This window comes from Penicillium expansum (assembly GCF_000769745.1).
Source record: "Penicillium expansum strain MD-8 chromosome Unknown contig333, whole genome shotgun sequence".
NCBI lineage: Eukaryota > Fungi > Ascomycota > Eurotiomycetes > Eurotiales > Aspergillaceae > Penicillium > Penicillium expansum.
In genome coordinates this window covers 200,656-214,786 of record NW_015971465.1, presented here as the reverse complement: position 1 = coordinate 214,786, position 14,131 = coordinate 200,656, and the positions used below count along the sequence as shown (strand labels likewise).

At 51.4% G+C, this 14,131-nt stretch overlaps 3 protein-coding genes across 3 annotated transcripts; 2 read left to right on the top strand and 1 right to left on the bottom strand.

Moving 5' to 3' along the window:
* Positions 1-426: 426 nt before the first annotated feature.
* On the top strand, positions 427-4,165 carry PEX2_094970 (SH3 domain protein; the record flags this gene model as incomplete). Its single annotated transcript, XM_016746767.1, has 3 exons — positions 427-2,149; positions 2,203-2,295; positions 2,352-4,165. 3 exons carry the CDS (start codon positions 427-429, stop codon positions 4,163-4,165), a joined length of 3,630 nt encoding a protein of 1,209 aa, XP_016594043.1.
* A 3,895-nt stretch (positions 4,166-8,060) lies between these two features.
* Positions 8,061-11,669, top strand: PEX2_094960 (uncharacterized protein; the record flags this gene model as incomplete). Its single annotated transcript, XM_016746766.1, has 1 exon — positions 8,061-11,669. One exon carries the CDS (start codon positions 8,061-8,063, stop codon positions 11,667-11,669), a length of 3,609 nt encoding a protein of 1,202 aa, XP_016594042.1.
* A 651-nt stretch (positions 11,670-12,320) lies between these two features.
* Positions 12,321-13,444, bottom strand: sidJ (putative siderophore biosynthesis lipase/esterase; the record flags this gene model as incomplete). The annotated part of the gene is made up of 2 exons (XM_016746765.1): positions 12,321-13,322; positions 13,394-13,444. 2 exons carry the CDS (start codon positions 13,442-13,444, stop codon positions 12,321-12,323), a joined length of 1,053 nt encoding a protein of 350 aa, XP_016594041.1.
* Positions 13,445-14,131: the final 687 nt, after the last annotated feature.

Below are 14,131 nucleotides of genomic sequence, written 5' to 3'. Positions count from 1 at the left end.
AGTGGAGCCCATTTCCCTCATCCCGCCAAGTGACGACCACCTCACTACATCTTCCTCTCCCTACTACTTTTTTTTGTCTTTCCGACCGTGTTCTTTTTTTCCCCATCTTGCATCGAATCTTTGCTGGCCCTGCCTAGGGTGTTCGGTTCTCCAAGCCGTGAGTGCTTCTGCAGTTACCCCCCTCTCCCCTCATCTCCTCGCCGTAGGCACCCACTCGTTGACCTCCGTTTCATCTAAGCTGACACGCCGTCGTACCACAAAGGAATTGATTCGTTTCCCTTTAAATATCGCTACATGCTAAAGTTATTCAAGCTGGCGATTCGCTCTGTACAGATATTCTAGCGTCATTGCGTCACAGACTCGTTCAGCATTCCTCACTCCACACCAATTTATCCCCAAGTCTGAACTTCGGTATCGACTTGCCAGATGTCAGGTCCGCCATTTACGGTCCGCTCGGTCTTCGAGTATGCTTCGGGCCACGATGACGACCTCAACTTCCCGATCGGTCAAATCGTGACTGTCACGGCCCTCGAGGACGACGATTGGTACTACGGTGAATACTCAGACGCCCATGGGGTCAAGCAGGAGGGCATCTTCCCGAAAAACTTCGTTGAGAAATATGAGCCTCCGGCCCCTCCGAGGCCATCTCGACCCAGACCCAAAAAGGAGCCCGAGCCGGTGCCAGCGGAGTCCCCCGTGGTCGAAAGCAAGCAGGCTGAGCCTGAGCCCGAGCCAGAGGTGCAGCCGACAGAGGAAGATGATGAGATCACATCCCCGCAGCCACCTCTGCCCCAGTCTCCTCCTCTACGTGCAAGTGCTCCTATAGCAGAAGTTGCATCCTCGCCCCCGCAGCCGACAAAAGCGCCCGCTCCGGCCCCTCCCGTGGCCACAACTGAACCGGCAGCGAAAGCACACTCGAAACCTGCGCCTCCAGCTGTAGCAGAGAAGCCTTCGGGGTCGTCATTCAGGGATCGTATTGCTGCATTCAACAAACCCGCAGCAGCACCAGTCACGCCATTCAAACCGGGTGGTTCCCAGCCATCCTTCATCAAGAAGCCTTTCGTCGCGCCGCCTCCTAGCCGGGACGCCTACAAGCCTCCACCAAGAGAACCTGCACCCAAGGTCTACAAAAGAGAGGAGGATCCCGATGTGAAGGAACAAATTGCCCGCGAGCCTCCGGTTTCTGAAAGCCGACCTGCCCCCATTGAAGGCGGCGAAGAGGGGGCGGAGGACCAGCCCAAGCCAACTAGCCTGAAAGACCGAATTGCTTTGCTCCAGAAACAGCAACTAGAGCAAGCTCAGCGTCATGCGGAAGCAGCACAGAAGAAGGAAAAGCCCTCCCGCCCTCCTCCTAAGAAGTCGATGGACGAACCTGTGGCTCCTGCAGTCCTCGGCGAGGAACAGGAGTCTCCCTTTGTCGAAGAATCCTCAGCTGCTCGGGATCCTAGTGTCGATACATTGAGGGCTGCGGCCCCTCCACAGCCTCATGTCCCATTCTCGCCCACCCAAGAAATAGCGAGTGACGCCAATGACGCCGACTACTCTGCTGCTGCAGACTCGGAGGATGCAGGCGAAGCATCCACCGGCAAGGACGATGAAGACGATCAGTCTCACACTCAACCTCGTCCAGTCTCCCAACGTCAACCGTCGACTCGTGCAGTCGAGCAAACTGCTGAGGCAGATGTTGAAGACGAGGGTGATGCAGAGGAAGAGGAGGAAATGGATCCTGAAACCAAGCGTAGAATGGAACTGCGTGAGCGAATGGCTAAGATGAGCGGCGGAATGGGTATGATGGGTCTGTTCGGCCCGCCTTCGGGAGGTATGCCAGGCATGTCTGGTGCCGGTAGTGCTCGCAAGGCCAAGACTCCTGGCGAGTCAGAGAAGAGGCTTGGAGAGGTCGAGCCTGAGCCCACTTCCCCTGCCAATGCGCCACCAGTTCCTATGATGATTCCCCTTCCTGGAATGAACGTGGCTAGCAAGCCAGCACCTTCTTCTATTGAAGTGGAGAAGGAAGAGGAGGAGCCTTTGGCAACTCCTCTCACTGAACAACACTCTGCACGCGAGGTTCCAGACGTTGAGGAGGTCATCCACGAAGGTGCACCGCCTCGTGCCTCCATTGATCGTCCAGTCCCGGCTCCGCCATCTCAAGGTAAGATATTATCCTGCAGCCTAATGCATGGTTTCAATTTCTGATATTCGCAGATCGTTCGGCACCTCCTCCGCCTCCTCGAGAATCAAGGCCCGTTCCGACTATCCCAAGTGAGCCACCGGCTTCCCCTCCGCCGGTTCCTACAGGTAAATACCCAGATCCTGACATAACTTACTTAACGTGTGTTAACGATGTCATATAGGCCGATCAGCTCCTCCTCTACCACGGCCCACAACTGCCGACGATGGTGAAGAGTCGGATGACGAATTGTCGGTCCACACATCTATTCTGTCGTTGAATACCTCAGCTGCTCCACCGGCCGTGCCTGCACCTGCGATACCTGATCAGATTGACTCTCGCCGTTCCTCAACATATGACCCCGTGTCCTCTCCGGTTTCGACCCCTGCAGCTGAAAAGAGAGCTAGTCGTCTACCACCCCCCATTCCATTCAATCCGCCTATGCCACCATCGTCACAGGGCCGCGCTCCCCCTCCCCCGCCTCCCGATCAGCTTCGTCGCCGATCGACCGCCGATAGTCGCATGAGTGCGTTGGCCGCTCCCCGACAGGCTGGAGAAGAAGTGGAGGGAGAGTTTACTGAATATGATGGAGACTACGACACTGATATCGCATCCGGAGTGAAACACAAGGATGCCCTGAAAGCTCACGAGCGCGACTCCAGCTATGACGAGAGTATTATCACCGACGACCATTCCATTCAGTCCCCGCGCAGCCCTCACGAATCCCGGCATCCACCACCTCCACCCACGGCTCCCAGGGCAGTTCCACCTCCACCCCCAAGCCAGCCGCCCCGGAATGCCCGTGCGTCCATCGATACACCTAGGGGACCGCCGCCTCCTCCGCCGAACAGAGAGCCAGTCAGCGATGATGATGATGATGTTGAGTATGATCCTTTCAACTACTCCGCTCCCCGGCATGGTCTCCCCACATCTCCTCCTCTCCCGCTCGGTCGCCCAGAGGCTCCTCCTCCTTTCCCACCACAACAAGCGGCCGATGAATATGACGATCTATATGATGCACCCCCCGTGCAGAGCCCAGTAAAAGAAAGACCCTCTGCCTTGAATGAGAAGCGTCTTTCCCTGGCGCCTATGCCGCCCCAAAGCCAGTCTTCGGGTTTGCCGTCCCCGTCCGCTGCCCGAACCCAGCGCGCATCTATGGATCTTCTAAGAAATCAGCCTAACCTTCGTCGGTCTATGGATGTTTCTCGTCCATCTATTGACCAAGGCTACATCGCCACCGATGTTGATTTCGCCACGTATACCCTCTGGTGGACTAAACCCAACACCCCGCCTCCAGCTTTCCAGAACCGCACCGATCTGCTTTTCGAGATTGAGGAGACTGCATCTACAAACCGCAGTGGCAAAACAACAGTCTCGAAGGACGTCTATATCCTGTTCATTGATTACTCCCAGACGGTCTTGAATGTCCAATTCGATCCCAAGAACCCCGCAGATGCTTCCTTCGAGCAGCGCCATGAACCCCCGCCGCTCCCATCTCGCCAGGACCAGCTCGAGCAGGCCCATATCCAGCTTGGAACCCGAATCTCGGAAGCCGTCAACTCGGTCCAAAACTCTACTGTTGGAGACGGCACTCCGTTCGGGCTTGTTCAGCACCTGCTCAATCCTCTTTCCGACGCGCTGCTACCCGTGGGGACCCGTGGATATGGTGCCTCAGTGTATTCAAACCTGGCCAATGCCTCCGTGTCTCAGAACGACGAAATCCGCGCCGGTGACATTGTCAGCTTCCGCAATGCCCGATTCCAGGGCCACCGCGGCACCATGCATCAGAAGTACAGCGCCGAGGTTGGAAAGCCCGACCACGTCGGCATTGTGGTCGATTGGGATGGCACGAAGAAGAAGATCCGAGCCTGGGAGCAAGGTCGCGAGAGCAAGAAGGTCAAAATGGAGAGCTTCAAGCTAAACGACCTCCGTAGTGGTGAATGCAAGGTCTGGCGAGTGATGCCCCGTAGCTGGGTGGGCTGGGAAGCCAGTAAGTAACTGGACGACAGGATTCTGGTTTGAGAATTCGACCTTTTTGTTGCAGTTATTGCGCTATGAGCAGACGACCTTCTCTTTTGTTTTGTTTTTTTTTTTTGCTTGCCCCTTCTAGATTGGGTGGGACCATGTATGAATGAAAAGGAGCCTCCTTTCTCCCCTGTCTTCTATATTATTCTCCCTTTTCTCTTCTCTTTTCCTGTCCTGCTCCCCTCTCGCGAATCATCTGGACTTAGTGTGGTAATGTGGGATGAGGAATGGTGGTCCCTGTTTGATTGAGAGTTGAGCGAGCGTGCAGCTTTTCGTTTATTTTTGTCAATGGTACATCTTGCATGATTCTATCCTCCGAGCAAACTATGAGATACTATTCTCGATTTTTCGGTCTATAAGTGATCGTGGCTTCGTTGGTAGATAACTTTCTAATGTTGAAAGTATTGTACATATCCGTGATGACGAAAAAATATCTCTTAAGTGCCACGTCCAATGAAACCCCAGTCCAATTACAAAACTACTCCATACTCCGTACTGATTACGGAATAGTCAAGGTTGTACGGAGTAATTAGGGCCTACACGAGGATCGAACTTTGAGGGAGTTTCTAGGGCTAAGCCAATAAACCTAGTTCCTCATTTGTATTCTAGAATCTAACGCCCCGTCTGAAGTAAATTAAAACCAATATTCTAGCAACGCTAAGAAAGTTTTCCTCTGATTAACGGATCGAATTCGACGGACACCAAAACACAACTGCCGACTCCACCTTCGGAGACCAATTTGTAGCGGTTTTACGTTTTACAGTTTTGCCCTCAGCCGAGTAAAACAGCGCCTAATCCACAGTTAGGCACAACCCTACAACATCCTCCGCGGACACGATTTGTAGATCCTCGTATAGTGACCCCGAAACCCGAGACTGAAGACTCATCACAGAGTAAGCAATAAGCGGATTCTCTTTGGTCATACGACTACATATCCTGGCAATTTCTCGTTATCGCTCCATGAACACCCGTCGAGAGACCGGGGGCTGCCCCGATCTCAGCAACCCCTCAATACGGTCAGGGGAGGGGGAGGAGGGGCTCCAATTATAATGTTCGTTCCTTTTTTTTTAGTTGAGTTTCTACTGGTTTGGTATACGATGCTGGCGGAAGCCCCTGGATCTTCGGCTATTACTCCGGATATCGATATTCGCGATCGGTTCCTGGATTTCCAGCTGATCGTGAACATCGGATATCAGATTTTCGTTGGCTTCTATGCATCCTGGAAGTATAGATCAATGCAAGGTAACAATATACTACTGGTAGTAGTCGGTAGTGTACGGAGTAGTGTATGTCATTTTTATATTATGTTATAGGACCTTCTGAGGCCAATGGATAGGTCCAAAGTCGGAAGTTTTGAATTTTTGAAAAAACCGAACCCGAAATTTTAGCCCACGAGGATTGGCCCCGCGGATTGCTCCGTAGGTTGGCGGATGCTTTCCGGTACGTTGATGGCTTTTGATGCTCCGTACGAAGGAAGTATGTTGTATATTGTATGTCATGGATTTATATTGATGACATCAATCCAATTCAAGCATTCTAGATCTCTTATTTATGGTCCATGTCTAAAACATGGAAGCATTTCAGAGCTGTCTTTAAATGTGTGTACAACATTAATTTTTTTAAAAAAAGCAACCCGAAGCGTTAAATTACTATCCACATTGGGACTAGTCAGGGGCACTATACCGACCAAGACCGGACGGTTGACTATTTCTTTTTTTCCTCTCTAGGGTTAATATTAAAAAGGTACTAACGCCTAACTCTTTCTAGCCAGCCTCGGAAGTTTGAAAAGCTTGTAGGCGGGGCCTTCCTAAACGGCTGTCAAGCCTACCGGCCAAAACGCATCTAGAGACGCGCTAAAGAAATTTGCTCCTTTTTTTTTTTCTTTTTCCCGTTCTAGGCTTTGGGGCTGTTTAGTTCTCCATTATCTCATAGGTTCCACCACACATCGTGGGAGAAATTACTTTTTAATGTGAACAGACCCCTCTATCAGAAATTATTTGGGTCAAGTGGAGATAATGGACTTTATCGGGGGCAGAGACCATGGTTCAGCTTCTCTCTGGGCCTTGGGATCCACAAACCATTACGAACCTTGGAAGTATGTTGTATGTTGTTGTAGCAAGTCAGAAGTCATACAATTGCTTCATCAGATGCAGAATCAGTACTACCATTGTCCTGCACGCTGCAAGAGCCCCTGCACAGTCGGAACATTCATCAATTCAGGTCTTGGCTTAATCTTGTGTTATTATTGCATCATGGTAGATTGTGGCTAAGTGTCCTACGATGTACACACCATTGTTCATTTCTCAAACCATGCCGTATTTTTCCAATATATTGCTCTATGGACATATCGCAGATTATGACGCCGACGGGTCTCTCTCCGTATTCCAAGTTTATTGCATATTACAAGTGCCACGGTGAATCGCATGGCTGATTAGCCAACGTTGAGCTTTACAAATGAATTTCCCTTGCTGCCGGCTTCCTGTGAAGCAAGGAGTCTAATGGCTTATATGGTGTGTGTGACTCGAGTCTACAAAGTACTTTGTACCTTTCGATCCTGATATGAGAGATTGGACGGATGAACCACCGTGACCACCTTCCACATCAAAATCCTGCCCCGAACTGTGGAATGAGCGGAATGAAGTAATGGGGCGACGATCTTGTTTCCCGTGTCCAGGCCCCTGGGATTTTTGAATAAATGTTTTTCTTTGCTTCATTACGGTGTCCCCGGTTTCATACAACATAGAAAAACAACATACAACATAGCACACAAGGAATACTCCGTACTCTGTACATCAAATTGCATCGAAGGAATTGGCCACATCGACATATCCAACCTATCCCGCAGTTAGAGTGGCGTTCAGCCCCAGGTTCCACATTCCGGTAAAAAACTGAAGTGAAGGAAGAGAGGGGATGTGATCCTTAACATTTTATTTTTTTATTTACGCAAGGGGTGAAATACATTACAGTAATTTTGCCAAATTGCTACTTTATTCATAGTGGAATTTGGACTATTTGCCTAAGTAGTTGTACCATACCATACCTAAATCGGACCATGGATGCAGCTTCGGGAAGCCCCTTGGCCCTCATGGACAGTGCAGCGCTGAAGTATACAGGGAAGCTGAAACAGTAAACAGCATACGGAGTAGATTGTATGTACCTTCGTACATATGTAGATAATTAAACTACCTGGAAGATAAAACAAAATATATATATATATAAAATAAGAAGAATAAGAACATTAAACAGTATATTTATTGTACTTAATATTGATCGACCAGTGGACACTAATTTAAGCCGATCATCTAGATCCCTTTTACTTTTTTTTTTTCCCTCTTGGTAATATGGTATGCCGCTAAGAGAGAGAGAGCCTTGGAGAAGTTACAGTTCTGGATCCATTCCAAATCTCCCCTCTCATTCTTCGCGTCAATTTCCCCAGTCACTCTTTTTTAATCGATTTCATTCTCAACCGACTCTGCAGCCTATTGTTTCCTATTTCTCTCTGTGATCTGTCAATCCCCGCTAAATATCTTGATTGGCCTTGGATCCGGTCCATTCACGGTACACTGCCCAAACTTGGCATTCCTTGCGCCTCTTCTCTTCAGGAGACATTTATCTCCCTGGCCTCAATCTGCACTCCTCGTTGCATTTGAAGGTCATGCCGCTCGTTTCATTCTGTGGATAAGGACATCCATTGAGTCACTTTCAGCGCATTGAGCCAAACCGAGGCACTGATCAACCCTGAACCTACTACTACACACTCGCTGGACTTATCGACATTCATTCAGATCGATCTTAGATATTACCGAATCGCATCCATTCCTTTCCTATTACGAGGTGGCCCCTGAGCGCCTCAAGCCTACTATCCATGATGAATCGGTTTCGCAAAAACAAGAAGGCGAAGGAGCCCGCGGAGGATCAAGAAGGGGCATCATCACCAGGATTCAGTCTAAAAACATCGAAGAAGAAGGTCGCACCGGAACCCAAACCAGATTTCGACCTATCCGCCGCACTGCCCCCGACAGACAACTTCCGCACCAGTCTGCTAATGCCCAAGTTGTCCGCTCGATTCAGCATGCTAAAGGAACAGGACGACCCACTTTCCATGCTAGGCAAGGCCAGTGACGATAGTGTTTTGTTTCCCAAGCGCGCTTCGCGACTCAATTTGTTCGGCCACAACCCCGCCACGCTGGCAGATATCGACGAAGTTTGCTCCAATGATGGTAGCCGACCATCCCTTGCACTCGACCGTACTGGTTCTTTTGCCTCCGGTGGGGATGGTTATGGTACAGACGATGACCGATCCCAGGGGGGCAGCATGATGAGCCGAGCCCGTCGTGCTGAGGGCAATAATCTGTTCGGTGGTCGCCAAAAGATCTACAAGATCCCGGTCCGATCGCCAGGAGCAACAACCCCCGATGCGCCAGAGGCTGCTCGCCGGGGAATGGGAAAGCCGGTCTATGACCACGACATGAACCTCTCTGCTTTCCAGCGGTTGCGCCTCAAGGAGAAGGAAGAGAGAACGGCGGAGGCCGCCCGGGAATCTGGATATGCCGCTTCAACCGCTTCATCCAACAGCCGAGCCACATACTCCTCCACCGCATCTGGGCCTCTGTCAACAGTTCCAACATCAACTGCAGCAACCTCGGCCGACGAGTCACCGATGAACACATCCCAATCTCCAGCGACCGGTTATCCGTTCCCCGAAACCCTTCCTGAGGCCCCTCGGCCCGGTCCTGGCCCGATGTCTGCCCCGCGCAATGGTTCAATCCGCAATCGTCGTCTCTACGGACAAGGATTGACCCAGGCTGCTCAAAGCCAGCAGAGCTCGACCTTGCACCGCCTGGAGAGTTTGAGTCGCCAGCGTGCCGGCACTCCAGATCTCCCCTCTTTGAACCGCAACTATTCCAGAAGCGCCACCAACCTGCGGGACCGCCTGCAAAACCTTTCAATTGTCGAGCCGGCTTCTACATTACAGGCGACTAGCCCTCCTTCATCTGAAACATCACCAAAGCCGCGTATGTCCGGAGAAGCTGCGCTCAAAGACCGCCTTTCGCCCACAGTAGCAACGTTTGGGGCTCCTCCCCTGAGCCCGCCAACAAGCGAGAACGACGAGATTCCCTCACTGTTGGCAGCATCAATTAACCCAGAAGACCATGGAAAGGCTACCGCCATGGGCTTGTTCAACCGGCCTGCCACTGGTTTCGACGAGCAGGCATTCTCCCGCCGCCAACTTCAAATGCACCAAGGACGAGAGACCCCGCCTCCGCGCCGTGCATCCCCCCCGCGCCGACCTCTACCTGCAGAGCCTGCGGGCCGTCCTCGGGGACTGTCGAAGTCCAGCTATCGTTCCCGAGCAGAGTCTGCCTCATCTCACTATAGTAGTGATGCGCACCGCGGCATTGACCACTCTGGTGCATCCAGTGTTGAGGCTTCCCCCTTTAGACCTGGAGTGAAGAGCTTCTATGCCAACTCAAGTGCTAGCGAGTCTGGCGATGAAGGAGAGAATCCCTCTTCCCAAGAACTCTCATCCTCGACTTCGCTGGCCACCGGGTACGGCCCGCCGCTTCAGCACTCAACCCCCACGAAGGATCACCTCGAAACGCTCCCCGAAGTAAGATACTCCGATCTGGGTGATCTTAGACCCATCGACGAGAATGACCTTGACTTCACGAATTCTTCTCCTGGAATCAGCGATAACACACCCAAGAGACCCGACTCGCCAACTCTGGAGCCGGATCAAGGCTTTAATGGAGTGGGGGGAATGATTAGATCTCACCTGCGTCAGGAAAGTGACATGTCTTCCATCTTCCCTCCCCTCTCGCCTCGACCTGCGCAGCAGCAAAATGATACACATATCCCTGAGACCGAGACCCAGAAAGGGACTCCCCAGCCACCGACCACTGTTCCAATGATAGCAGAACCCCGCGAAGAGAGTCGGCCATCATCAACAACCCGCCCAGGAACCTCGAGCTCGCAATCTCCTTCTAGACATTCTACGGAGGGCACGGGTTCTCGAAACAGCGCGGAGTCATCCGCACCTGGAACTAACCCCGACACAGCTTCTGTATCGAACGGCTCATCCTGGAGGGAGGAATTGGAACTTCATCATCGCCGTCATGGAAGCACTGAGACCCAAAGGGAGCGAGAGGAATTCGCCATTGAGCTGGCGGAGAGACGTAGAAAGGTGCAGGAGAAGCTGCGAAGTGTTGCCGAGAGCGACAGCCGATCCAGCAGTCCCACCCCGGGCCGGTCAACGCCAGACTTGTCCCGGGCTGGTAACGCGTTTGCCATGTTGAAGCACAAGTCCAGCAAACAGGCTAGCGCAAAGCCCGATCAAAAGAAGTTGTTTGGTTATGTCGCTGGCAATGCGTCCACGCCTGTACTCTCTTCAGATGACTCGATGCGTGAAGAGGAGCGGCCCTCTTTCAGCTTCGGCCGGCACTCCAACTCCAGCTCTCCCCTTATTGGATCGGAGCGTTCACTCAGGTCTCGTATGCCATCTCTCAACCGCGACAACAGCTACGAAGATTCGCGCGAGTCCAGCCGCAGCCGTGGCCCCTCGCCTTTCAGAGACCAGAGAGACCGGGCAGGCTCAGATGCATCAGGCCGGTCCAAGAGTCGAACCAGACTTCGCGAGCGAGATGACCTTCAAACTGTGGACGAGGGTTCCATCATTGCACATGATAATTTTACTGTTCCTGAGGGCTATGAGCCTCCCATGCCTGTCTCGCGCCCTACATCGAGTCGGCCATCAACAGAAATGTCTGACTCTGTGAGCTTCGACCGCACTCCCTCTGCCGCTTCGGGCAGAAACCGCAGTACCAGCCGATCCGGTACACCAAGCTTCCAATACGAACGGCCATTCCAGTTCTCCCAGTCCAACACGTCCTCGATCATCGGTGCCTCGCCCCGGCCCCCACCGGCTGCCCCGGCCTACTCCGCAAATGCCACTCCTCCGCTGAACGAAATGCCGACAGACAGCTCGTCTACATCTCTGGCATCTTCATCCAGCAACTCGCAGAATCCTCAACGTGGGTTGGGACACGGCTCCCTCCTGAAGCGCCCTGTGAACAAGAAGCAGATCTCCGAGCCTACCTTTGTCTCATCCACATCAAACGTTCCTCTCGTTGGTCTCCCAGCCGGATCCGCGCTGCCTTCACCTGGAAGCGCACCTCCACTCCCACCTATGAACCCCCGCCGTCGCCGCGGAACCGCCACTCAAACCATCTTGGGTGCCTTTAAGAGCGACAAGAACGACTTGTCACGGGTCGCTTCCCCCGTCCCGAGCCCCGGGGACGAACACAGTGTCTTCCCGGATGAGGAAAAACGTCCGCGCTCCCGCAACCGTCTGCGCAAGACCTCGAGTGAGGGTGGTAACCTGAACGCGCGGGCGCGCCAGGGATCCATGACCAGCACTCCGCCGGCTGTGCCTCAATACCCGCCTCCTGCTGTCCCCGTCGATGGAGGCATGTTCTAAACAAAACTTGCCTTTTGACTCTTTACACATTCACCTTGCCTTGATCGAGGCTCTCCTTATTCCCTTGTCTTATTTATCTATATCTACTCTCCCTACCGTTCCCTACACACCCCTTTTCCGGGCCTTTTCTTCTCTTCTCTGTCCCATCTTTCCTCTCTGGACTCTCTCTTATCATTTCTACTATTGACGACTAGATACCACTCGGTGCATTTGAGCGTCTCATGTTACTTTCGATCTTTTCTTTCTTTTCCTTTTTGTTATCAACACTTTTGAATTGGATTTCATCTTCCATGTATGTACTGTACCCTATTTGTTTCAATTTCAATAGATACACCACTCGCTATACTTTTATCCTCTTGTAGATTAATCAGATTAGGTGTAGATTTTTTCTCTCGTTACATGTGACTTCGGTTTGAACAAAGGTTATATTCCTCATACTCTCAAACAAACTCACTTTGGGCTCCTATTATGGCACGGGCTATCGAATATTGCAGACGTAGTCATGAGCAATGAGGAAACTGGATATAGTCAAACTTGAAGATCAACATTGATAATTTATCCACCCTGGAGGTTGTAAACGAGTGAAAAGCATGTTAAATGGTATATAATGGTTTATTTAATCTAGTATCATACATTTTCATTGCATTTCGTTCATTCTCTCTCCACTGCCGTCTTGAGGTATCCCAAGACCCTCTCAACAAGGAACTTCCGCGGCTCAGCCTGGTCATCATTACTTAAAGCATGAGAAGCATTAGGAATAACGCCAGTGTGCTTCTGATCCCAGATCTGATATTTGCCATCATGATCAGTAGCCTTCTGCCACCTAGCCAGCATCTTGTCCTTATCAACGTAATCCGGAATCGACTGATCCTTCCCAGAGATCAACACCATGAGCTTATGATTCAACAGTCCATGCTGCTGAATCCTACCAAAGGTAGTCCCAAAGTGATCATCACTCAGATCCGAGCTGAACAGATCATCCTCCTGAGGCGCCTGCGGACTCTCAGGACTAACCAGACTCAAGAACCTCCGACAGCTAATGGGTGTATTGGCAGGATAAATCATGGAAGTCAACGAGAGAGGCAACATGGTATCATGAGGCTTGCCCTCAGCAACAGCGTTCTTCGCCAACGCCTCCATCTCATCATATACAGCACGAGCCTTCTCAGGCGTCGTATCACCAATACCGTACTTCAAGACGCAGAAGATAGCCTCGCGATCAGAAACAGGCGCTTGCATGATTGCGCCGTCCAACACGGGCCGCGTGATGTGTTCGATGTCGGCGTCGAAGGCCGGGACTTTTGTGTGCGGGTTTGACTGGGATAGGTAGTGCAGGACGCACTGACTGCCCGTGGAATGGCCCATGAGCGCGATCTTGCCGCCGCCGAATTTATCGGCCTTGTAGCTCTTGATGTACTCCAGACACTGGGCGATCTCGTTCGTGTCGCGGTCGAGGTGGCCAAGACCCCAGGATTGGTACGAGGATGTCAGGTTTAGTGTGAAGAGGGACCATTCTGATTGCTGTAATGCGCGCGCGAGATCGGCCATGTAGGATGTTGTTGCGAGACCGTCGCCGAGGCCGCCGACGAAGAGGAGACTGTGCGGTTGGCGGACGGTGCTAGAGGCATATTCGAATGTGACGAGGGTTTCGGTCTGCACGTTGCGCGGTCAATTGTTAGTTTCAATTTGAAGTATTATTTATTGATAGTGGTGTGCGAACGTACGTAGTGGTGAAGAATACCGGGAAGACCTCCCTTAGGCCAGAACTTCGACATGGTGGTGAGAGTGTGTGAGTGTGTGAGTGTGTGAGAGTGAGGAAGTGTGTGTGGTGGGGTAGTGTGTAGGTGTTCAATTGAGAGAGAAAACTTTCTATTAGGAGCTAGAGACGGCCTTCGGGGCAGGGTGTTTTCTTTAATTGAATAAATTGCCGAAACCGGGCTTTGTGTCTTTTCGCCATGACGGAATGTGGACAATTAATGTCGGTCGGTTTGAACCGAATCACTCGATCCACAGGGTGAACTGTTTCAGGCCATCTTATCAATCTGATTATACCGCGTCAAGCCGAAAATATTAGGTAACAAGTCTCACATCCATGGAATTCTTTTGCGCTAGGGAAAAGAAAATGTAGACTTTTAGAGGAAATCATATGGAAGCTTTGAACCAAGTATTTCAGTATACCTGTTTGAGTATTACACCGTATCAGAAAATATTGGTATGTTACATGTATACAAGCATGTATTGAATGCTTCGGTATGTATTTCGTCCTAACGGTAAATACAACAATGGACATTGTGTTTTGCCTAGTATTGGACGGAAATAACGATAGGCTAATAAAACTCCACCGCTGTGACGAATGCTGTGGTACACATGCAGTCTAGTCGACACTAGCTGGTATAGGTAAGATCAACGGATCTGATTAGATTCATTGGTTGAAAATAGGGGAATCTGATTAGATTGCCCCC